At 44.7% G+C, this 25097-nt stretch overlaps 1 protein-coding gene across 1 annotated transcript in view; it reads right to left on the bottom strand.

The window, feature by feature from the left end:
• MOCOS (molybdenum cofactor sulfurase) overlaps positions 1 to 24713 on the bottom strand; it is an 869883-nt gene extending 845170 nt beyond the window's left edge. The window contains exon 1 of the mRNA XM_044295461.1: positions 24380 to 24713. Within this exon, the coding sequence (XP_044151396.1) occupies positions 24380 to 24713 (334 nt within the window). The remainder of the gene's footprint in view (positions 1 to 24379) is intronic.
• Between the last annotated feature and the right edge of the window lie 384 nt (positions 24714 to 25097).

Here is a 25097-nt window from a genome sequence, read left to right as displayed (position 1 = left end):
GGGCCGGACTGGCCATAGGGCCGCCTCAGGGGGGCCGCCTCAGGGCTCGAGTGGGTGTGACGGGTATGGCCTAATCACACCCCTGTGCATTGCCTCCTACTCTGCCGCCTGCCAGCCCCGGCCGCACAGCTTAATCATGAGTGACACAAAGAAGACACATGCTGACTGTCTGAGTCTGTAGAGCAGAGACAGTCCACCCCCACTGCTCCGCCTCCTGTGCTCCGCCTCCGTCACTCCATATTCCGGCGGCCGGCAGCATAACGTCACTCACTCCGACATCACGCGCCTGTTCCGCCTTCATTAATAAAGTGGGAGGAGCATGCGCGTGATGTAGTCAGTGACGTCACGTCACGTTACGCTGCCGCCGGCCGCCTAGTTTAAATGTTGAAGAGCGGGACTGGAGCCACCAGCTTCTGCCTGCCCGCCCCAGTAGTGCCCAACTGGCTGTGGCTGCCGCCTGCCCGTGCCCACAATGAATGGATGTGGTGAACAGTCTTTTGTGCACTGCAGCACTGACTTCTGTCAGTGAATTGAACTTGTACTTGTGAATACAATCGGAGTCCTGACTGTCCCAGGAAGTAAGTTAGTGATAGTGATAGATTATTAGATAGTAACTTATGTAAGTGAGCTATTGAGCTTGTAAATAAATTTGTGCAAAGTATATGAGTAGTTACTAATTACTCATATACTTTGCACGAGTTTATTTACAAGCTCAATAGCTCACTTACATAAGGAACGGCAGGGTCTGTCTTACAATAGGGAGGGACATTGTTATGGGGGGGAGATATCTGTGGGTCATGTGGATGATGACACATATATATAGCACAAGATGCTTGCACTGCCATATATGTGTGTCATCCACAGATCCCCCCGGCCATCCATAACAGTTTCATCCACAGATGCCCCCCGCATCTGTGTCAGATTCCATCATTCCACACAGATGCCGCCATAACAGTGCCATGCAATCCACAGATATCCCCTTAACAGTCTATTAAGGGGATATCTGTGGATGACACTGTTATGGGGGGGGGGTCTGTGGATGACGCACTGTTAATAACAGTGCATCATCCACAGATGCCCCCATAACTGTGTGTCATCCACTGATGCCCATAACACTGGAGTGTCCTCCACAGATGCCCATAACAGTGCGTCCTCGACTGATGCCCCCATAATAGTGTCATCCACAGATGCCCCCATAATAGTGTCATCCACAGATGCCCATAACATTGTGTCATCCACTGATGCCCATAACAGTGCGTCATCCACAGATGCCCCCATAATAGTGTCATCTACAGATCCCCCATAACAGTGCGTCATCCACAGATGCCTCCATAAAAGTGTCATCCACAGATCCCCCATAACAGTGTCATCCACAGATGCCCCTAAAACTGTGTGTCATCCACTGATGCCCATAACAGTGTGTCATCCACAGGTCCCCCATAACAGTGTGTCATTCACAGGTCCCCCATAACAGTGTGTCATACTGTCATCCACAGATCCCCATAACAGTGCGCCTGCGCACTGAGGAGAGACAGAAAGGAGGGCAAATAATCAGTGGAAGCAAGCAGAGGGCGGCACAGCAGACGACTAAATAGCTTCTTTTGTAAGTAAATTGTTTTATTATAAATGTAGTTTACTGTTTTTGTCTTTTATTATATTCTGGCTTTTGCTTGGTTATGTATGATGCTTTTTGATAATAAGTAAATTTAGTGGTGCTATAATGTGGACCCCAGGCCTCTCTGATGTCCTGCAGGCTGGGCTGGTGCTGTGGCAGCATACGGTTGGTCAGGCAGCAGAAAGGCTATGGGGCTGTCATTGTGCTCTGGAACTTTTCCCTTCACAGCCACTGCTATCTCTCTCGTACAGTGCAGACTCTGCAAGAGGCTTTCCGTTTCCTCTCCGTCCTCTTAAAAGTCTATGGGAATCAAAACTGATCCATCTGGTTCCTGTTATGCAAGACGGAAAACAAAGTCCTGTCGACAGGACTTTGTTTTCCGTCTTGCATAAGGGGACCCAGACTGATCCGTTATGCTTTCTCATAAACTTCTATTAGGATCTGTCCTAATGGAATGCCTCTTAAAGGTTTCCGTTTTGCATTCCATCTGGCCATTCCGTTATATTCCGTTTGAAACGGAACCTATAACGGAATGGCATAACGCAGATGCAAACCCACCCTGTACGGAATAGGTGGTATTTGCTGGAAAACTGTTAGTGCTATTTCGGGGGCACTGACCTGTACAGGGTGTGGAGGATGGGGAGGTTGAGATCCACTGAGGATATTATAAGACTTTTCTGTAGCTTCCTATATTGTTGCAAGATCTGTATGTTGGTTGTTGCAAAGCTTGTGTGTTGGCTGAAGCCTTCCTATCTTACTGGTGGCTGGCCCTGCCCCTCAATTTGTGCTTCCGGTTTTGGCTCCGCCCCTAGACTGCAAGGGGGTGGGGCCTGTTGGGGGTCATGTGATTGGGCTGCTCAGTCAAAAATGCTCGGGCCTATTTTTTGTCCCAGTCCAGCCCTGACTGTGTGGCATCCTGTTCCTAAACCTCTTGAGACAGTAATTGCAGTTGAGTCATTGGCAACTGTGTCTCATCATCATCCACCTCATTAAACACTAATTGTTATTCCCCAGCGTCATGTTCTTGTGACTCTGGTTGCTCAAGAGGTTAGGAATTGGGACACAAGATCTCAGGTCCCTCTTAAAGCGTGCTTGGCGAGTGTGGGATCACTTGTTTGGCCAGACTGTAAATGGATCAGGGTGAGGATTGTATGGACCAGACTCCTGTCTACTGAGACTGGACTTGGTGGAAGACAGGGTGGTGCTTAACCGACTGGATGCACTATCTGCAGCAATCCAACCGACCACCTGCTCGCACTGGGCTAGCTTCTTGGTTTTTTTTGTATGCTCTCGCAGCAGACACAGTTTCACTACACCCAGGGCCACGGCCTCTGCGTGCACCATCAGCATCACGGCCACTTCCCCGTCCCTTAATGCTTGCATTGTAAAGTGTGGATACATTTTGGAAAAAATATAATTGTTTTTGCTAATATTTTTCCCAATATCTGGCCCTGACACACGCTATTGCAGCGCACATGGACACACGCTATTGCAGCGCACATGTGACAATTCACTGCAGACACCGTTTATAGGAAAAGTGTGGATAAATTATGGAAAAAAAATATATATATATTGGTTGTCATTAATATTTTTCCCAATATCTGGTCCTGACACAGAGAAGGTATTGTAGCACAGATGTCACAAGTCACTGCAGACACCCTCGAAAAAGTTTTGCAAATTGAGCGGACACCTGGATGTTTGGGTTCGGCAGGTTCGGCCAAAATTGAAAAAAAGTTCGGGTTCGGGACCCGATCTTGACCCCGAACCCGAACCCCATTGAAGTCAATGGGGACCAGTGGCGTACCGCCCATATGCCTCTACCGCCATATACCGCCCACGCCATTGCTATGGGGCCTGCGGCCCCGGAGCGCAGAGAAGGCCCCGCCCACACTATTTGGCCCCGCCCACTCATGACATGCGGGCTGGCTATGCGGCTGCTTTTCTTCAGGAATCTTCAGTCCCAACTCTTCTTCCGCAATCGCCGCCAAGAACCCCCCTCCCCCCCCCGTCTGACCTGATCCTAACCTGATCCTGACAGTCTACTGATGCGGAATCAGGATCAAACCAGCCTGCATGTAGCGCTCGAGTCGCTGGCTAATCAGCACAAGTCAACTCTGTTGAGGCAGCTGCTGATTGGCCAGTGGCGCAAGGGAGGCTGGAGAATCGGTTCGAACTTCGTCGTCGGCCGTCGCCAGTGTGCCTGAGCTGAAGAGACGAAGAAGGAAGAACAGAAGCATGTCCTGTGTGTCGCTGGCCTGAAGTAAGTCAGAACCGTTCGTCCTGCCGTGTCACTGCCTGCAGTGCCTGGCCCTGGCTGCCTGAGACGAGTGAGACTGAGAGAGAGCAGACTCAGTCAGCACTCAGTCAGCAGAGACTAGGTTCCGTATGTTATATCACTCAGACACTCACTAATATATGTCAGATCCATCTGGATACTCAGATTGTCAGACACTAACACAGCGGCAGGTCAGGCAGCAAGAGACAGGAGGGGTGGGGAGGGGGACAGCCAAGACAGCGTGGGACATGCTTCAATCCCACTCCAGTCCTGTTGTCCTCTATGAGCCCCAAAATGCTCATGGGGGAGAAAGCACACTGTGACTGTCCTGAGATTTTTGGGGGGCATTAGGGGTTGGGCTCATTGCGGACAGTGTGCTTTCCTCCTACTTCTTCCTAACAACACCCCCCCCCCCCCTTCCTGGGCATTTTGTAGGGCATTAGTCGGGGTTGGATGGATATTAACCCCTCTAACTCCTTGCTGCTAATGCTGAGTGTGCACATAGCCACCAAATGATATTTCACCAACCAGCCAACCCCCCCCACACACACACACACAAACATTTGTGCACACTCAGCATCAGCAGCAAGGAGTTAAAGGGGTTTGGGGTAAGAGAAGTGATGACAAAATGGTGCAGGTAGCAAAGGGGTTAAGATGTGGGGGGTGGCTTACATCTGGCTTTAGCACAGTGGACAGAGGCAGGAGGAGTGATGTGTATGCGCTCCTGCCCTGCACTTGCTCAGTTGTGTGGCATACATGTCCACTGTCCTGTGCCCACTCTGGCAAGCCTGGCAAGTGACACGCCCATTGTATGGAAATATAAAAAAAAAATCCCTATATGGCAAACAGCAAAACAGAAAAAAAGAGTCCAAAAGGCGGATTAGCTGTTTTTGGTCGCTTCCTTTTCCACAATAAATTAAATAAAAAGTGATTAAAAAGTCATAAATACCCCAGATCGCCCCGCAAAATTTGAGCCCCCATATAGTACCATATACATAATTACAAAAAGTTATAAGGGTCCAAATATAGCGACAAAAAAGTAAAACTGATTTTTTTTTTCCCAATTTAGAATTTATTTTCACTATCAAAACACAATAAAACCTATACATATAGGGTATTGCCGGATTTGTACTAACTTGTAGAATAAAAGTAACTGGTCAGTTTTATCACAAATTGAACTTCGCTATTTAAAAACACGCAAAACTGTGATGGCTCATATGGCTATAAAAACGGAAAAATAAAAAAGTTATGGCTCTTGGAAGTCAGGTAGCGCAAACCAAAAATGCAAAAAAATATAAAAAATTACCTCCGGTAGCCAAATGGTTAATAAACTTTTTTTTTTTTCACTTCAACATCAGAGTGATGTCCAAACTTCAGACTTCCAGCTGGTGCAAAACTAACATCATTCCAGGACAGCCTACGGCTATCAGCCTACAGCAGGGCATGATGGGATTTCTAGATTTATAACAGCTGGAGGGCTGCAGTTTGCCCATCCCTGCAGACAGTAACACATCTTAACTTCCAGAGCTTCTCTTATTAGTGGTCAGTGAATAATGGACCAACGCAGTTGCAAGATGGATGTTGTGTATGTGTTTTCTTATGAACCCATATACTATAATGGGCATGCTAGATTCCCATTACAGACCAAAATAGTGCATGTCTCCATGATTTTTTATACTGACCCCAGGTCAGTAAAAAGTAAAACTATTGTTTTGTTTTGTGAATAGACACGTTAAAAGTGGAAAATGTGGCCACATAGTAAATATTTTACTGATTTGACTGTGTGTTTTGATCCTTCCTCAGAATTACATTTTGAATATACCCTTGAGCTGCACAGCACAGAGGAAGTTTGGCAGAAAAGCAAGAAGAGGAGAAGATGACGCTAGTAGTGACCTCAGCACAGAAAGAAAAAGCTTGACCACGTAAGTACAGCTGACTGGGCAGTGCACCCACATGATCTGCCCTACTACAACTTGTTGGATAAGAGGTAGAGGGAAGACCTTGACTTTCAGAACGGGGAATAATTGAATTCTCAATTAAGTCGTTGTGGATCATCTTTTTCCATAATTCACTATGACTTGTGTGGTTCCTCTGTTATTTCTATTAGACAGTTGTCGGTTCAATGCCAACTGTATGTTACTGACCCCAGGGAGGGTCCTTACACAGCATACCACTGGCAGCACTGATTGGAGAATGTCAACCTGTAAAGGGAAACGCCACTAGCTGATAACAACCAGTTGGCATTAAATTTACTAACTTTTAATAGGAATAATAGAGGCACAGCAAAACATAGAGTAAAAGAAGTTCCAGAGTTATTTAATGGAAAATACATTTATTATAACAGACAAGTTAGGAGTGATGCCTGGCTGATTGCCTTCTTTGCTGGCTGGCTTCATTTTTCCATGACAGTATACACTGCTCTTATCCAGGGGTTATGATCACCCTGCAATACAGCCACGGTGGACATACTTTCACACTATAGGGAAAAAATGGTGGGCAATGTCTGCTGCCTCTCAGTTCTGGGAAGCTGGTGCTTTTTCCTGTATTGTGCAAGCACGGCCACTGCTGGCGGAATGCAGGGTGGTCATAACCATGGAAGCAAAGTCCAGCCAGCAAAGGAAGCAATATGAACAATCAGTGGCGTAGCGTGGGTTGCCAGCACCCGGGGCAAGCCAAAAATTGCGCCCCCCCCCCCCCCCGCGCCTACCCCAGGCACGCCACTTTTAACAGATACTGTAGTAGATCACTAGCAGTCCTATGTTACACCTCAGATAACACAGAGATAACTCTCTGAGTACAGATAATGTAGTAGATGGGTGTGAGGCCCCAGAATTCTGAACACGTACAGTGTGACCTGAAGTCTGGGGCCAGAATGCGGCAGTATGGGCCAAATTCTCAATCTTCTCCCCCAACCCTACCATGAAACAGATATGTGGATGGACATTATTATTACAGTAGAATACCGCCCCATACCTGTTACATCCAGTGACGTCTCCTGTGATGTAGACTCTCCTCGACGTCTTCATTCAGAGATAAGACCACCATGATAACTTCTTTCAGCCGCTTCTCGTCTCTGCAGAGTTTCACCGAAAAAAATTTAGGTTCCTCACTTTACTATCATGCTCTCCTTCCTTCAACACTGTCATCCTGCTGCCCCCCAATACTGAGCTAGAGCCAGACAGATAGCTTTCATTCCCCCTGTATATTATAATGGCCCCCTCTTTATTATTAATGTACTGGCCCCCTCTTTAATAACAAAGAGGGGGCCATTATATTAGCAAAGAGGGGGTCATTACATTAATAATAAAGAGGGGGTCATTACATTAATAATAAAGAGGGGGTCATTACATTCATAACAAAGAGGGGGTCATTACATTCATAACAAAGATGGGGTCATTATATTAATAATGAAGAGGGGCCATTACATTAATAATAAAGAGGGGCCATTACATTAATAATAAAGAGGGGCCATTACATTAATAATAAAGAGGGGTCATTACATTAATAATAAAGAGGGGCCATTACATTAATAATAAAGAGGAGCCATTACATTAATAATAAAGAGGGGTCATTACATTAATAATAAAGAGGGGGCCATTACATTAATAATAAAGAGGGGCCATTACATTAATAATAAGGAGGGGGCAGTACATTAATAATAAAGAGGGGGTCATTACATTAATAATGAAGAGGGGGTCATTACATTAATAATAAAGAGGGGTCATTACATTAATAATAAAGAGGGGGCCATTACATTAATAATAAAGAGGGGCCATTACATTAATAATAAGGAGGGGGCAGTACATTAATAATAAAGATGGGGTCATTACATTAATAATGAAGAGGGGGTCATTACATTAATAATGAAGAGGGGGTCATTATATTAATAATAAAGAGGGGGTCATTATATTAATAATAAAGAGGGGGCCAATACATTAATAATAAAGAGGGGCCATTACATTAATAATAAAGAGGGGGTCATTACATTAATAATGAAGAGGGGGTCATTATATTAATAATAAAGAGGGGGCCAATACATTAATAATAAAGAGGGGGTCATTACATTAATAATGAAGAGGGGGTCATTACATTAATAATGAAGAGGGGGTCATTACATTAATAATGAAGAGGGGGCCAATACATTAATAATAAAGAGGGGGCATTACATTAATAATGAAGAGGGGGCCATTACATTAATAATAAAGAGGGGGTCATTACATTAATAATAAAGAGGGGGCCAATACATTAATAATGAAGAGGGGGCATTACATTAATAATGAAGAGGGGGTCATTACATTAATAATAAAGAGGGGGTCATTACATTAATAATAATAATGTAATGGCCCCCTCTTTATTATTAATATAATGGCCCCCTTTTTATTAATAATGTACTGGCCCCCCTCTTTATTATTAATATAATGGCCCCCTTTTTATTATTAATGTACTGGCCCCCCTCTTTGCTAATATAATGTCCCCCTCTTTGTTATTAATGTAATGGCCCCTCTGTTATTAATGTACTGGCCCCCCTCTTTGCTAATATAATCGCCCCTCTTATTGCTGTGCCAATCATGCCACTGAAGCCTTTCTGCTCCAGTCCTCTCCTCTCCTCTCCCACCCCCCATACTGCCGCCAGAGCCTCTGCAATTAGGTAAGTTAACATAAAAAAAAAATACTTACCTACTATCTCCATCCCCGCTTGTTCCCGCCGCAGGCGGTCACGAACGCCTCACTGTGCCTTCCTGCGCCCCGTCATCGCGTCATCTCGCGAGACCCGACGCAGGAGGTCACAGTGAGGTTATCGTGACCGAGTCCTGCGTCGCTCGCCTCTACTGCCTTATAGGCTTCAGGACTAGGCCTGAAGCCTATGGGGCATAACGGAGGGGACGGGAGCCATAGGCTCCCGTAGCCCTCATTGAAATTTCGGATGCCTGGCGCCCCCTGCAATTTGGCGCCCGGGGCAACGGCCCCTCCGGCCCCCCCCACGCTACGCCCCTGTGAACAATCACAATATATTGGTATGTGTCATGTATTAACTTTACATGATAAATGCCATTATCTAAAGTGAGACAACCCCTTTAAAATTACTTTTCTGAGAAGCCTAGTAATGATTTTGTGTCTGAACATTATATGTCTTGTAAATGGCATTTATTTATCATCCCTTCGGCAGTCTCTATTTTAGATTATGTGATGTACCTGATCTGCTATATACATAACCACACACACAGAAGGTAGGAGAAATAGACTTCCTAAGGCTACTTTCACACTTGCAGCAGTGTGATCTGGCGGGGAGTTCCGTCGCCGGAACTGCCCGCCGGATCCGCCGATCTGCCGCTGACTGAAAGCGTTTGTGAGAGGGATCCAGATGCGTATCCGTCTCACAAATGCACTGCAAGGACGGATCCGTCTCTCCGCTTGTCATGCGTGTCATCCGTCTCTCGTCTTGTACATTTTTTCACATTTTTACCGGTCTGCCTGCATGCACAGGCCGGACGGATGGATCGGCATTCAGGCATGTCTTCAGTTTTTTTCGACCGGGGAGAAAACCGTAGCATGCTGCGGTTTTCTCTTTTGCCTGATCAGTCAAAACGACTGAACTGAAGACATCCTGATGCAAACTGAACAGATTACTCTCCATTCAAAATGAATGGGGATATACCTGATCAGTTCTTTTCCGGTATAGAGCCCCTGTGATGGAACTCTATGCCGGAAAAGAAAAACGCAAGTGTGAAAGTACCCTAAGGGCCGTTTCACACGAGCGGATGCCGTGCGTGGCATCCGCTCCGTGAAAGAGTGCCAAGACCCGCTGCAGACTGCAGAGGCACGGAGCAGTAACATGACTGTTAATGCTCCGTGCCTGTCTGTGATCTCTTTCCTACGAAATCACAGTTGTCACTGTGATTTCGTAGGAAAGAGATCACAGACAGGCACGGAGCATTAACAGTCATGTTACTGCTCCGTGCCTCTGCAGTCTGCAGCGGGTCTTGGCACTTTTTCACGGAGCGGATGCCACGCACGGCATCTGCTCGTGTGAAGCGGCCCATAAGGCTATTTTCATATGTGTGGCACAGCCACCTGCAGGCTCAGGCTATTCTGGAAGATAATGCCGGGAATCGGCCAGTCAAAAACTGTTGCATGTAGCATGGAAGTTGAACCATTTTAATTAAAATAACTTGGCAGCAAGATATAACACTATTTATTGCTGTAGTGTGTATGTGTCTTGCTCTGCCTATGGCTGTTCACTCTCTAGTTCACTCATTATGCCCCCTCACCTCTATGTTACCTGTAATATGACAACTCAATTTTCCCCCCAAATGCCTTTGCAGAATAAAAACCTAATTAGGACTTGAGGGATGGAAGAAAGGAGCGTAAAATTGTTCTTTATCATATTATTTTTAGGGCTTCTTTATGTCTGCGTTGGAGGCCTCATTTGGGGCCTTCCAGACAGACACATAGTAAGTTAGATACAGTGGAAAGAAAAATCCTGCATGCAGGACTTTTTTCTCCAGTAAAATACAGGATACTGACTGGAAACGGTAGTCAGTAGAATCTGTTCAGCTTTGTTTGTGTCAGTTATGTGCCCTATCCAGCTTTTCCGTCATTTCCGTTGTTCTGCTCCTTGCAGCCCTTAAACGTTATATTTTTCCAGTTATGTATACAGCTGATGTATGCCCTATTTCATATAACTATATGCCCTTGCTTGTAAGCATGTGAAATAACAATTTAAAAATAAATAATTCACATAAATCTAGCTCTTAAATTTATGATTCTGTAGATACCACTAATTACATTGATTAGTACAATTTTTTTCGATTGGTATATTACACAGAAAAATTCCAGGCCTGTTAATTAAAAATAAGTTCTTGGTTTTCAGGCCTGACTAAAATGTATTCACAAATTTATCAATGTAAGATCTAACAGAATACATGGTCAATAATACCTATCAATAATAAGGACTTTCATTATAGGGTATGAAGCAGCCGTACATATAACATTGGAACAGAACTACCAACCTGAGAAAAGAACCTAATATATTTTAATTATGTTACAGGTTGGCACATCGTTTTACTGTTTGAAAGTTTGAAAGCTTGAAAGTCATCAAAGTTTGTTGAATTTGGAAAATCTGAAGCTGTATAGTTGCTTTAAGTTCTGGATGAAAAATGTCACCTGGTTTATACATGGAAATTCACCAGTAAATACTGTAAGTATTCTGAGTGTAAGGGTGCATTCATACAAACCCTATGTATTTTGCAGTCTATTTAGCATCCACATCAAACATTTGATGTGGACCCATTGACAAGTTCTATCCTTTGTGGAACGGACATATAGATGTGGACAGGACACATATAGCATTCATCCTGTGTAAAATTAGTGTGTTAAGTGTTAAGTGTTTTGGCTAATATAACAGGAGTTAAATGCAATATCACTATTGACAACAGATTGAATAAGTTGTAACAGCTCAACTTAACATGTGATATGCATTATGTTTTACTCACTTTTATTTTTCTGATCCCCGCCATGCTGCCATACTACTTTTGACTTGGACTTTCAGAGGCAGACACGTCATCTTCAAAGTAAGTTAATATTTTTTTATAAATTTTTTGGGTAAATATTTTAAATGTAGCTTATCTATAATATTTCATTTGTTTTATTTCACAGAACAAATCCTTATTGGAAAATACATGTACATTTTATACGTTACTGCAACAAAGTTGGCTAATAATAATTTTTTTTTTTTTATCCCTAACAGTTTCTGTAGGTCATGTATAAATTTATTTAATGGGGGTGTGGCATGGGAGGGGCCAGGTCAGGAAGTGGGAGGGGCCACGGTGGGTAGTGGGCGGGGTTAAGGGGCCCAATTCAGATTTTTGCTATGGGGCCAAGTGATTTCTATGTACGCCCCTGATGGGGATCCAAACTTTTGGCCACTAAAATGGCTTTAAAATAGTCCTGGAAAGGGCTAGAGGGCTGCAAAAGGCATCAAAATGTGCTTACGAGCATGGCAATTGTTCTGAAAACAAATGTGGATAGGGAAATTACTTAAAATAACAGAAATTACAGACAATTTTAAAATAAAAGTCTGGATCTAGGAGTAGGAGGTTTTGGAGGTGGTGGATGTGGCGGAGTAGGTTGACGTGGTGGTGTAGGTGGAAGCGGCGGTGAAGGAGGAATAGGTAACCAACACTGTGTTATTTTTTATTTTTCAAATTGGAATATCTCCCCAACATATTGGGATATATAAAAAAATTAAACAAAGAATAAGTGCCCTTGAGTACAAGAATGGATGGTTGAGGCTGGTATAAATGTCTATTCTGCACAAGATACGGACAAGTCCTGTGGGATCCATGCCTGGTTCATTTTAATAAACGTAAGCTTGTCCACATTGGCTGCGGCCTGTGATAATGCTCTCTGCCGTGCTAAACACATGTTCACACTATACACGGCTGCAGAGCAGGTCAGCACCTCCAAGGCCTCCACATTTTGGCCATGCTAACCCTGCCTTCTCAGGTGCTGGCGGTGCCCCAGCTGAGTTGGCGACTTCTTCTTCCTCCTCTGCCTTAGCCTTCCACTGTGCCCCCGCTGTCAGGTGGGAATGCCATCAGCAGTGTGCGCTTGTAGTCGCGCATCTTCCGATCAGTAACAGATGATTTCACTAAATTTAGTTCCCTGTCAGCAATACAGAGCAGGGGTTCATGGTTCATTCACAGCAAAATGGGGTTCATGTCACCAAGCAATAGAACAGAGGATCTTGAGAGATTTAAACCCTTGTCAACCAGGCACAGCAGGAGTTCATTCACGGCAAAAGTGGCTTCATGTCATCCAGCAATAGAACAGACGATTTTGAGAGATTTAGGCCCCTGTCACCCAGGCACTGCAGGGGTTAAGTCATGGCAAAAGGGGGTTAATGTCATACAGCAATAGAACAGACGATTTTGAGAGATTTAGGCCCGCGGTCACCCAGGCACTGCAGGGGGTAATTCATAGCAAAAGGGGGTTCATGTCTCCCAGCAATAGAACAGACGATTTTGAGAGATTTAGGCCCCTGTCACCCAGGCACAGCAGGAGTTTGTACATGCCAAAAATGGTAAAATGTCACCCGACAATTGAAAATAAGAAGTTTTTCAATTTACGGCACTAAAATTGGCACTTTTCTGCATTAAAATGGCTCTAAAATAGTCCTTGAAAAGGCTAAAGGGATGTAAAAGGCAGTAAAATGTGCTTAAGAGCATGGCAACTGCTCTGCAAACAAATGTGGATAGGGAAATAACTTAAAATAAAATAACTAAAAATTACAAATTATTAACCTGCAACTCAGAGAAGGAGGTGGATATGGAGTCGGAGGTTGAGGAGGCCATGAACGTGGTGTTGTAGGTGGAGGCAGCAATAAAGGAGGAGGAGGTAGCCAACAATGTTTCTTTTTTATTGGGGTAGGTAGCCCCCAGAATATTGGGAGAAAAAAAAAAAAAGAAAACAAAGAATCATTGCACTTGACTTGAGAACAAGAATGTATGTTTGATGGTGGTATAAATGTCTATCATGCACAAGGTACAGACAAGTCTTGTGGGATCCAAGCCTGGTTCATTTTAATGAACATGAGCTTGGCCATGTTGGCTGTGGAAAGGCGGCTGTGTCTGTCTGTAATGGCTCCTCCTGCCGTGCTAAATACACGTTCAGAGAGTACACTGGCCAGCACCTCCAAGGCATACAGCGCAAGCTCTGGCCATGTGGACAATTTGGAGACTCAGAAGTTGAATGGGGCAGAACCATCAGTCAGTACGTGTAGGCGTGTGCACAGGTACTGTTCCACCATGTTGTTCAAATGCTGCCTCCTGCTAACATGCTCCATATCAGCAGTTGGGGCCGGTTGTTGCGGCGAGGTGACAAAGCTTTTCCACATGTTGGCCATGCTAACCCTGCCTTCTAAGATGCTGGCACTGACACAGCTGCATTGGCAACCTCTTCCTCCTCCCCTGCCTTTGCCTTGTGCTTCCACTTGTCCCCTGGCGTCAGTCGGGAATGCTCTCAGGAGTGTGTCTACCAGCGTGCGCCTGTAGTCGCGCATGTTCCGATCACGCTCCAGTGAGGGAATTAAGGACGGCACATTGTCTTTGTAACGGGGATCCAGCAGGGTGGCCACCCAGTAGTCAGCACACATTAAAATGTGGGCAACTCTGCTGCCATTGCACAGGCACTGCAGCATGTAGGCGCTGATGTGTGCCAGGCTGCCCAGAGGAAAGGACATGCTGCCCTCTGTGGGAGGCGTATTGTCTGCGTCCTCCCTATCCCCCCAGCCACGCACCAGTGATGGGCCCGAGCTGCGTTGGGTGCCACCCCGCTGTGAACATGCTTCATCACCATCCTTCTCCTCCACTTCCTCCAGTAGTTGGCCTTGGCTGGCCAATTTTGTACCTGGCCTCTGCTGTTGCAAAACTTTCCTCTGAGCCACTTCTAAAAGACTGGTCTGAAAGTGTTAGAGATGACCCCTCTTCCTCCTCCTCTTCCTGGGCCACATCCTCTTCCATCATCGCCCTAAGTGTTTTCTCAAGGAGACATAGAAGTGGTATTGTAACGCTGATAACGGCATCATCGCCACTGGCCATGTTGGTGGAGTACTCGAAACAGCGCAACAGGGCACACAGGTCTTGCATGGAGGCCCAGTCATTGGTGGTGAAGTGGTGGTGTTCCGCAGTGCGACTCACCCGTGGTGCTGCAGCTGAAACTCCACTATGGCCTGCTGCTGCTCGCACAGTCTCTCCAGCATGTGCAAGGTGGAGTTCCACCTGGTGGGCACGTGGCATATGAGGTGGTGAGTGGGAAGGCCGAAGTTACGCTGTAGAGCAGACAGCCGAGCGGCGGCAGGATGAGAATGCCGGAAGCGCGAACAGACGGCCCACACTTTACACAGCAGCTCTGACATGTCAGGATAGTTGTGAATGAATTTCTGCACCACCAAATTCAGCACATGCGCCAGGCAAGGGATGTGCGTCAAACCGGCTAGTCCCAGAGCTGCAACAAGATTTTGCCCATTATCACACACCATCAGGCCGGGCTTGAGGCTCACTGGCAGCAACCACTCATTTGTTCTATACCCCGCCACAACTCCTGCGCGGTGTGGGGCTTGTCCCCCAATCACATGTGCTGTGCTGAAGTTGGTGGTCTGACAGGATGAGCAGGTGGTAGAAGAGGAGGTGGTAGAGGAGGAGGAGGAAGCCGAGTAGGAAGAGGAGGCAAGAGGAGGCAAAGAATGATGCCCTGCGATCCTTGGCGGCAGAAGGACGTGCGCCAAACAGCTCTCCGCCTGTGGTCCAGCCGCAACTACATTTACCCAGTGTGCAGTTAGGGAGATATAGCTTCCCTGGCCGTGCTTACTGGTCCACGATTAGCATATTGCTAATCAGCATTGGTACTTTTATAGTATCTGTAAGTGATCAGAATTGATCACAGTCAGATCTATAAATAGTAAGTAAATGAGGGGCACTCCGTATAAGGGAATACAAACAGCAAGTGAATAATGGCTAGATTTTATTAATCCTATAAACACGCCAATGCATCAAACAATAACAATGTTAAAAACATCCATAAAATATGATAAAATGCATTTTAAAAAATGAATACCCAATGGAAAAGGGCCCTGAGAAAAATTTGTCAGACAAGCATGAAAGTCCACAAATTTGTATACACAAATAATCAGCAGTCCCCACAATAGAAATAATCGCACCGGGTCTTTATACACTTGGAAAATTCTTAGCTCAAGCCTGTATCATATGGAAAGGTACTAAGGAGACGCTGGATGATTTTCTGGTGGAAATTAACACCAATGAGAGAAATCTGATATTTACCCCAAAGGTTAGTAACAAAGAAGTTGAGTTTCTGGATATTAGGGTAGTGATAGAGGGATGCACGATAAAGTGTAGTACCTTTGTGAAGGAGGTTGCTAGGAACAGTTTTATGCGCTTTTCCAGCTGCCATCTACCCAAATGGTTATTAAATATACCAGTCAGCCAATTCAGACGATTGAAGCGGAATTGCACTGATCATAGACAATTTGAAGAAGAGGCTGTGGTTCTCAGCCAGCAGTTCAAAGAGAGGGAGTACCCAGATCAGATAGTGGAAAAAGCCTTGGTCAAAGTGCGAAATATGAATAGGCAGGACTTTTTTGTCCAGAAGTGCACCCCCCCCCACCAGATGAGGTGTTAAGGATGATCCTACCCTACCACTCACAATATCGACAGGTAGAGAAAATTATTAGGAAACATTGGTATCTCCTTTTAGATGACAAGACTATAGGGTCGTCTCTTACTAAAGATCCTAGAATTACGTACACGAGAGCCACTACGTTGGCAGCAAAAGTAGCACCCACATTATAAATGAATAGGAAGGGCGCGTCTGAAGGTCATAATTGGCTAGCGACTGGAGGCTTCCATAGATGTGGTCGATGTGGTAATTGTAAGGTGACGAAGTTTGCGAAGAAAACTACCAGTGTCACTTCGACTCAGAATTCGTTCAGGTTTGACATCAACGAATGTCTGACCTGTGACTCGACTGATGTCATCTACCTATTACAATGTGGATGCCGCAAACAATATATAGGGAGGATGAAAAGGACACTAAAGAAAAGGGTGGCAGAACACTTGGCCAATATCAAAAAGGGCTATGTGTTACACTCTGTTTCAAAACATTTTAAAGATATACATAATTGTGATCCCTTGTCCTTGGCATTCTTTGCACTGGAGAGAGTAAAGAAACCTTGGAAAGGTGGCAATCATGTGGCCGCGATGTCCAGGCAGGAGTCCCGCCGTATTTTTGAATTTTAATCCCTGATCCCTAGGGGTCTGAATGCTGAATGGGAACTATTTGGATTCCTCTGAGGGATGGGGGGGCGAGCCGGGTGGTGATGCAGATCCAGAGTTGGGCTGTTCATCAGCACTCTGTTCCTTCCTCCCTGCCCGGCTCTCCTTCCCTTTTCTTCTTTCCCTTTTCAACTTATGCTAGGCTGTAGCTAAGATTTTTGGCAGGAATTTATGGTAAAATCTTGTCTATATGAAAGCAAACTCCCCTATATGCAATCTGGACCCCCTAGGTGGAGGATTTTAACATTTCTGAAAAAAACGCATCAAAAACGCATGTAACCGCATGTGCGTTTTTTGTGCGTTTCTTATAATTATTACATCCTGATTGTTATTTATATGTTTTTAACATGTTTTTATTATTATTTTTGTTTACATGGTGTTATATTGCATATTGAAATACTCCATGGACTAATAATACAGGAGCTGAAGGTTATTTTTGCTTTAAGAATATGGCTCCTATAGAGACATAAAGGGCAATAGGATTCCATATCAGGTTTTCATGATGTTCCAATTAGATCAGTCCCACCCATGGTTGGTCTCTTGGGAAGGTATAAAATGTTGCAAAGTGCTCACTGTCTTTACCACTGAGGAAGGGGTGTATACCCTGAAACGCATCTGGACCAGTTGGGACAGTGAGCCGTTCCCCAAGAAATCAAGATCTACGAGGAGGAAATAACCATAATCGGGGTGACCCTTTTGCATCTGGAGCACTACCCTGTCTCGAATTAGAGGCTGCATCTTTAAGAAGGATCGACTGTTTCACTACCATTCCAGCCGAGGAGTCACGTCAGATGTGACGTTCGAAACTCCATACCACGTGGGACGCTACGTTTGGGTAAGATCGGCTGTGTTTGCGATCCATGATATCAAGCCAGTGACGGAACAGGGTAAGAGATTCCCTTCACGATTATTGATAAATCTGACTATTCAAATTTACTGGAGGATTTAAATCGGACAGTACAGAATACGATTTTTCTGACATAGTCAGATTGTGATGCAATTCATTTGGAGCCTGATACAGGCTTGAGCTACGAATTTTCGAAGTGTATAAAGACCCGGTGCGATTATTTCTATTGTGGGGACTGCTGATTATTCGCGTATACGAATTTGTGGACTTTCATGCTTGTCTGACAAATTTTTCTCAGGGCCCTTTTCCATTGGGTATTCATTTTATTTTATGCATTTTATCATATTTTATGGATGTTTTTAACATTGTTATTGTTTGATGCAGTGGCGTGTGTAACGGACCGTTTCAGCAGACAAGGGGTTAAAATCCGTTTAGGCGATATGCCCCTTTCTGAGAGACAGGCACAGCTACTGCAGAACACCAACCTCCCGAACTGGATACAAAATAGCACTCCGAACTGGAACCTTGCAAGTAGCTGCCAGCAGACGAACAGGAAAAGCGTATCGGTCAGCTTACACTCTTGGCAATCAGTCTCTAACAGCATACAGGGAATCCCCCCAATAACGAGATAAGGCTCCGTCTTGAGGGTCAGCAGTGGTCTGATGTGCTGGCACACCCAGCCTGGTTTTTAATACAGTTTTGCAAATACAGAACAGATACAACACATCCCCACAATGCATCATGGTTTCCTCCTCTCTGCCTGGGAGACAACCGAGGGCAATCCAATTATCTCTCAGGACAAAGGGAGGTCACCAATGCACATGTGGAGACAACAGGACAGACATCACCGTTTAAACACACAATGGCACACCCCCACAGCAAACACAGACATTTAACATATCCCCAGATAGCTCAAGTCTGAGTGCATATCATTAGGTGAATGGCACTCAGAATACACAAATACAATAATATTAGCTATCTGGGTGCCCTCACATAACATACAATTTAACCAAACGCATAATAACATAAAATACAATTCTACAGACAGATTTAAGCTTTGCGGCCGGTCTGTTTTCTCCTTTAAAGTTACTATGGGCCATAATCCTGAGGCAAGAGGCTTTTAAACAGCCCTCTCCAAAACCCAGTGGCGAGGTTGGTTTCGCCACAGCGTGTTTATAGGATTAATAAAATCTAGCCATTATTCACTTGCTGTTTGTATTTCCTTATACGGAGTGCCCCTCATTTACCTACTATTTTTTCTGATCTATTTGAGTCACTGGTTTATACTAGTTTCTTCAGATCTATAAATAGAATTAGTGTCACCTTAGCTCGCCCTCCACCCAAAACGCAGCAGTGACAAAAAATGTATTTATTTTTTATCACTGCACAATCACTTTACAAGCGCTGCGGCGATTAAAAAAAATCAGTTTTGATATTTTTTTATCAATCGCAGCGGCAAGTAAGGGGTATTCTTCTGAAAAGGCCTACAGGCTTCTGACCCAGTCGGATGAGGAATGGGAACCCTCATCTGACGAATCCAGCGGGTCAGAATACGAACCTGTAGAAAGCACTGGCAGTCTGACCCAAAGTTCGGATGATGAGGTTGAGGTCCCTGATACCACCAGGCGTACCTGGCCCCGTGTTGCTAAACCACAGGTTGTGCAGGATCCGCTTCAAGGGCAGCAGAGTGGGGCTGGCGCTGTCGGATTACTTGGTGAGGCATACACCAGCAGCGCAGCCCATCCTGGACCTAGTACCAGCACTGCCGTAGAACATGGTAAAGTGGCGAGCACCAGAATGGCAGTTGAAGCTGGTACAGTGGCAGGTGCATTAGTTCCCCCATCGCAGCCACCGCACAGACAGGCCCGTAGAGCCCCTAGAGTCCCTGAGGTGCTGGCAAACCCTGATTGGCAGTCCCCAACTTCAGCCGCACCAGTAGTTCCCCTTTTCACCGCCCAGTCTGGAGTTCGGATTGAGTCAGCTCAGATCGGATTGGCACTGTTTTTTTTTTTTTTTAGCTGTTCTTGACTGCGGAGCTCGTGGCAGAAACAAACCGGTATGCCACTAAATTTATAGCCGCCAACCCGGGAAGCTTTTATGCCCAGTCTTTCCTTTAAACTTTTCTGGGCCTTCTCCTCAACATGGGCCTGACAAAAAAGCATGAATTGTGGTCATATTGGTCCACAAACCCAATTCATCACATGCCCATGTTCTCTGCTGCCATGTCCAGGACACGATTTGAGACCATCCTGCGTTTCCTGCACTTTAGTGACAACAGCACCTCTCGTCCCAGAGGCCACCCAGCTTTTGACCAGCTCCACAAAATTCGGCCCCTCATAGACCACTTTAACACCAAATTTGCAGATTTGTATACCCCCGAGCAAAACATCTGCATAGACGAGTCCTTATACATTTTACCGGGCGCCTTGGCTTCAAACAATACATGCCAAGCAAGCGCGCCCAGTATGGGGTCAAATTGAATAAGCTCTGTGAAAGGGCCACAGGCTATACGCACAAATTTTTAGTCTATGAGGGTAAAGATCAGACCCTGGAGCCGGTCGGTTGCCCTGACTACCTGGGGAACAGTGGAAAGACAGTCTGGGACTTGGTGTCACCCTTATTTGGCAAGGGGTACCATCTTTATGTGGACAATTTTTACACAAGTGTGCCCCTCTTCAGGCATTTGTTTTTAGAACAGATTGGCTGCTGTGGCACCACGTGACCAAGTCGCAGGGGTTTCCCCCAACGGCTCGTTACCACCCGTGTTGCAAGGGGGGAGAGGGCTGCCTTGTGTAACGAAGAACTGCTCGGGGTGAAATGGAGAGACAAGCGTGACGTTTACATGCTCTCCTCCATTCACGCACGAGACACGACAATCGAAATTGAACGAGCAACTGGAGTCATTGAAAAGCGTCTCTGTGTCTACAACTATAATTCGCTCATGGGAGAGGTGTACTTCAATGACCAGATGTTGGCTCCTTATTTACTTTCCCGCAGGACCAGACGCTGGTATAAGAAGGTGTCTGTATATTTAATTCAATTGGCACTGTATAATAGTTTTGTTCTCTACAGTAAGGCTGGGAGAACAATATCCTTCCTCAAATTTCAGGAAGAGATCATCGAGAACCTCCTGTATCCAGGAGGTTCCGTGGCCCCAACCACCAGTGTAGTAAGCCATCTACACGAGCGACATTTCCCCAATGTTGTTGCTGGTACCTCAAACCAAGAGCCACCCTGAAAAAAATGTGTCTGTAGCAGGAGTGGAATAAGGCGTGACACCCGCTATTTCTGTCCTGACTGCCCTGAACACCCTGCCCTATGCTTAGGGGAGTGTTTCCGGAAGTACCACACACAGGTGCACTATTAGTATAGGGATTGCATCACACAGGACAGGCACACAGGGCTCTTAGGGCCCTTTCACTCACAGCTGCTTCAAACCTCTCCTTTCACCTGGGACAAAGTGCATAATGTACTTCGCCACATCTCTGGGCGATTTGCGCTTTGCACATTGTCCCATGGGGAAGGAGAGGTTTGTCCTATAAAGGTAATAAAAATAAAAATAAATCACAGGTAAGCAAAAAAGTGAATGTTCCAAAAGGTCAATAAAGTTTTTCAAAGTTAATGTTCTGCTTGAAATGTTATCTAAAGTTAATAAATTTATTGCGTTGCGGCCTTTTTTTATTTATTTATTTATTTATTTATTTTACCTTCTAGGTGGACCAACCAATCAACCAGCTGCAGGACGAATGTGCATTCTGACAAAAGCATTGCGCTGCTGTCAGATTACACAAAAGTCGGTGTATGCGGCGCAGCAAGACGAGATTTTTCCTCTGCAGCAAAAAAGATACGTTTGCCGAGGCTTATGAGCATATGCTTTGGCAAACACTTTGTATATAAAAAAAAAAATCCGTCAATGATTTATTCATCCACATCGATTGATGTGAATGGAGAAATTGGGTTTGCCAGGGCAAACGAGCTGAGTGGGTTTGGATGTTGGGCGAAGCTCCTTCGTCCTGGCAGACGCCTTTCCCCTCTTTTTTTTTGCACATTTTTTGGGCACAGATTTTTCATCCACATTGATCGATGAGAATGAAGAAATCTGTGCCTTTCATTTTTTTCTTTCAGCCCGGAGGCTGAACGGAAAAAATAAATCTCATCACCCGTTTGCTCAATATAAGGAGAATAGCAGAAACTCCTAATGCTGGCCATACATGTAATGATTGCGGAGACCCTCAAATGCCAGGGCAGTACAAACACCCCACTAAATGACCCCATTTTGGAAAGAAGACACCCCAAGGTATTTGCTGAGGGGCATATTGAGTCCATGAAAGATTGAAATTTTTGTCCCAAGTTAGCGGAAAGGGAGACTTTGTGAGAAAAAAAGAAATAAAAATTTCCGCTAACTTGTGCCAAAAAAAAAAAAATCTTCCATGAACTCGCCATGCCCCTTCTTTTCCAAAATGGGGTCACATGTGGGGTATTTATACTGCCCTGGCATTTTAGGGGCTCTAAAGTATGAGAAGTAGTCTGGAATCCAAATGTCTAAAAATGCCCTCCTAAAAGGTACTCATTGGAATTTGGGCTACTTTGCGCACCTAGGCTGCAAAAAAGTGGCACACATGTGGTATCACCGTACTCAAGAGAAATAGGGCAATGTGTTTTGGGGTGTCTTTTTACATATACCCATGCTGGGTGAGAGAAATAGCTTTGTCAAATGACAACTTTATATAAAAATAATGGGAAAAGTTGACTTTTACAGAGATATTTCTCTCACCCAGTATGGGTATATGTAAAAATACACCCCAAAACACATTGCCCTACTTCTTCTGAGTACAGCGATACCACATGTGTGACACTTTTTTTTGCAGCCTAGATGCGCAAAGGGGCCCAAATTCTAAAGAGCCCTTTTAGGATTTCACAGGGCATTTTTTACACATTTGGATTTCAAACTACTTTTCATGCTTTTTGTCCCCTAAAATGCCAGGGAAGTATAAATACCCGACAAGTGACCCCATTTTGGAAAAAAAGACACCCCAAGGTATTTTGTGAGGGGCATGGTGAGTTCATGTAAAATTTTATTTTTTGTCACAAGTTAGTGGAATATGAGACTTTGTAAGAAAAAATAAAATAAAATAAAATAATCATTTTCTGCTAACTTGTGCTAAAAAAAAATTCTAGGAACTCGCCATGCCCCTAACGGAATACCTTGGGGTGTCTTCTTTTCAAAATGGGGTCACATGTGGGGTATTTATACTGCCATGGCATTTTAGGAGACCTAAAGCATGAGAAGTAATTTGGAATCCAAATGCGTAAAAAATGCCCTGTGAAATCCTAAAGGTGATCTTTAGAATTTGGGCCCCTTTGCGCACCTTGGCTGCAAAAAAGTGTCACACATGTGGTATCACCTTACTCAGAAGAAGTAGGGCAATGTGTTTTGGGGTGTATTTTTACATATACCCATGCTGGGTGAGAGAAATATCTCTGTCAAATGACAACTTTGTATAAAAAAAATGGGAAAAGTTGTCTTTAGAGAGCTATTTCTCTCACCCAGCATGGGTATATGTAAAAAGACACCCCAAAACACATTGCCCTACTTCTCCTGAGTACGGCTAAACCACACGTGTGACACTTTTTTGTAGCCAAGATGCACAAAGGGGCCCAATTTCCAATGAGTACTTTCAGGATTTCACAGGGCATTTTTACGCATTTGGATTCCAAACTACTTCTCATGTTTTAGGGCCCCTAAAATGCCAGGGCAGTATAAATACCCCACATGTGACCCCATTTTGGAAAGAAGACGCCCCAAGGTATTCCGTCAGGGGTATAGTTAGTTCATATAAAATTGTATTTTTTGTCACAAGTTAATGGAATATGAGACTTTATTTTTTTTATTTTTTTTTCCCGCTAACTTGTGACAAAAAATAAAAACTTCCATGAACTCACTATGCCCAGAAAGTCAGAGCTTCTTCAAAATGTGGAAATTCACATTTTTGTACCATAGTTTGTAAACGCTATAACTTTTACCCTAACCAATAAATATACACTTATTGCATTGTTTTAATCAAACACATGTAGAACAATAAATTTAGAGAAAAATTTATATAGAAATGTAGTTTTATTTGAAAAAAATTTACAACGGAAAGAGAAAGATTTCATTTGTTTGCAAAAATTTTGGTCAATTTTGATTAATATCAAAAAAAGTTAAAATGTCAGCAGCAATGAAATACCACCAAATGAAAGCTCTATTAGTGAGAAGAAAAGGAGGTAAAATTCATTTGGGTGGTAAGTTGTATGACTGAGCAATAAACCGTGAAAGTAGTGTAGTGCAGAATTGTAAAAAGTGGTCTGGTCATTAAGAGGGTTTAAGCTAGGGGAGCTGAGGTGGTTAAATGCCGCCGCACCTTGGGGGTCACCTCTGAGCTCAGTCGCTCAGGAGGAATAGACCTCCTGGCGCGCATACTACTATTCAGAGCTGCCTGTGGCCCCACAGGCTCGCCTACAGCTACCTGCAAGGACCTTTGCAGCCATTCCGTCCCATGCTGCTCCAGTGCCGCCCCAACCGGCGCCAACAACTGCTCCAAGGAAGACATACCGGACGCTCTCAACACTCTAGGTACAACTACACTGCACTGACACCCCCTCACCCTAGTTTATATATAAACCGCCAAACTCACCACTGTCCCACCCCCTTACAACCAATCAAACACATAGCCTTCACCTACACACTTTAACCCCTTTTCTGCCTTCTAACTTCCCCCTAAGTCAAGCTGCACTGCGCTATGGCTACACCTCACTACATTGCTCTACTACTATCTGGATCTTGCAGCCCTCCAACGAGGATATGCCCACCACTGTATATGGCTCTCGCTCCCACGATCCTGAGTGGATGATTGTTTCTGAGCCAGATCGGGTCTCCTGGCCATAGGGCTCAGCATCCACATGGAGATCAAAGTCCTGTTTTTTTCTTTGTTGGGCCTTTTCCACTTTGGAGTTCACAATCTTTCTGGCATCCTCCAAGTGCCGCTTATGCTCTTTGACCCACTTGGATTTGGGGAGGAGTGGTTCAGAGTCCGGCACAGTGACATTAAGGGCGAGGACTGCAGGTAAATGGCCATGTCTTCCGAACATGAGATAGTATGGAGTGTACCCGGTGGAGCAATAAGTTGTGTTATTATACAGGTAAACTAATTCAGGAAGAAGCAGAATCAGATGACAAGGGGTTTGGTTGTCATGTCTTTCCCCTCTACCCAAGCACAAGTCGGACACTCCCGACTCCAGGTTTTGATGTCAGTTCTCATGCCAATCCAAAAGAGTGTGGCTTCTGTCTTTTGGGTTCAAAAATGACCAGACCTTTTATGGTACATGTCCATTGCCATCTTAGCATCTCTTCGGGGCACCACTATCTGATGGAGGTGCTCACAGGTGACTCTATTGAGCATCCTCCTAAGGAGCAGATTTCTTTGTAGAAATAGTAGTTTACATTGTCGCCAGAGAAACTAGCTCCAAGTCAGC

The sequence above is a fragment of the Bufo gargarizans genome, chromosome 5, assembly GCF_014858855.1.
Source record: "Bufo gargarizans isolate SCDJY-AF-19 chromosome 5, ASM1485885v1, whole genome shotgun sequence".
NCBI classification, from domain to species: domain Eukaryota; kingdom Metazoa; phylum Chordata; class Amphibia; order Anura; family Bufonidae; genus Bufo; species Bufo gargarizans.
This window is presented reverse-complemented; position numbering and strand designations above follow the sequence as displayed.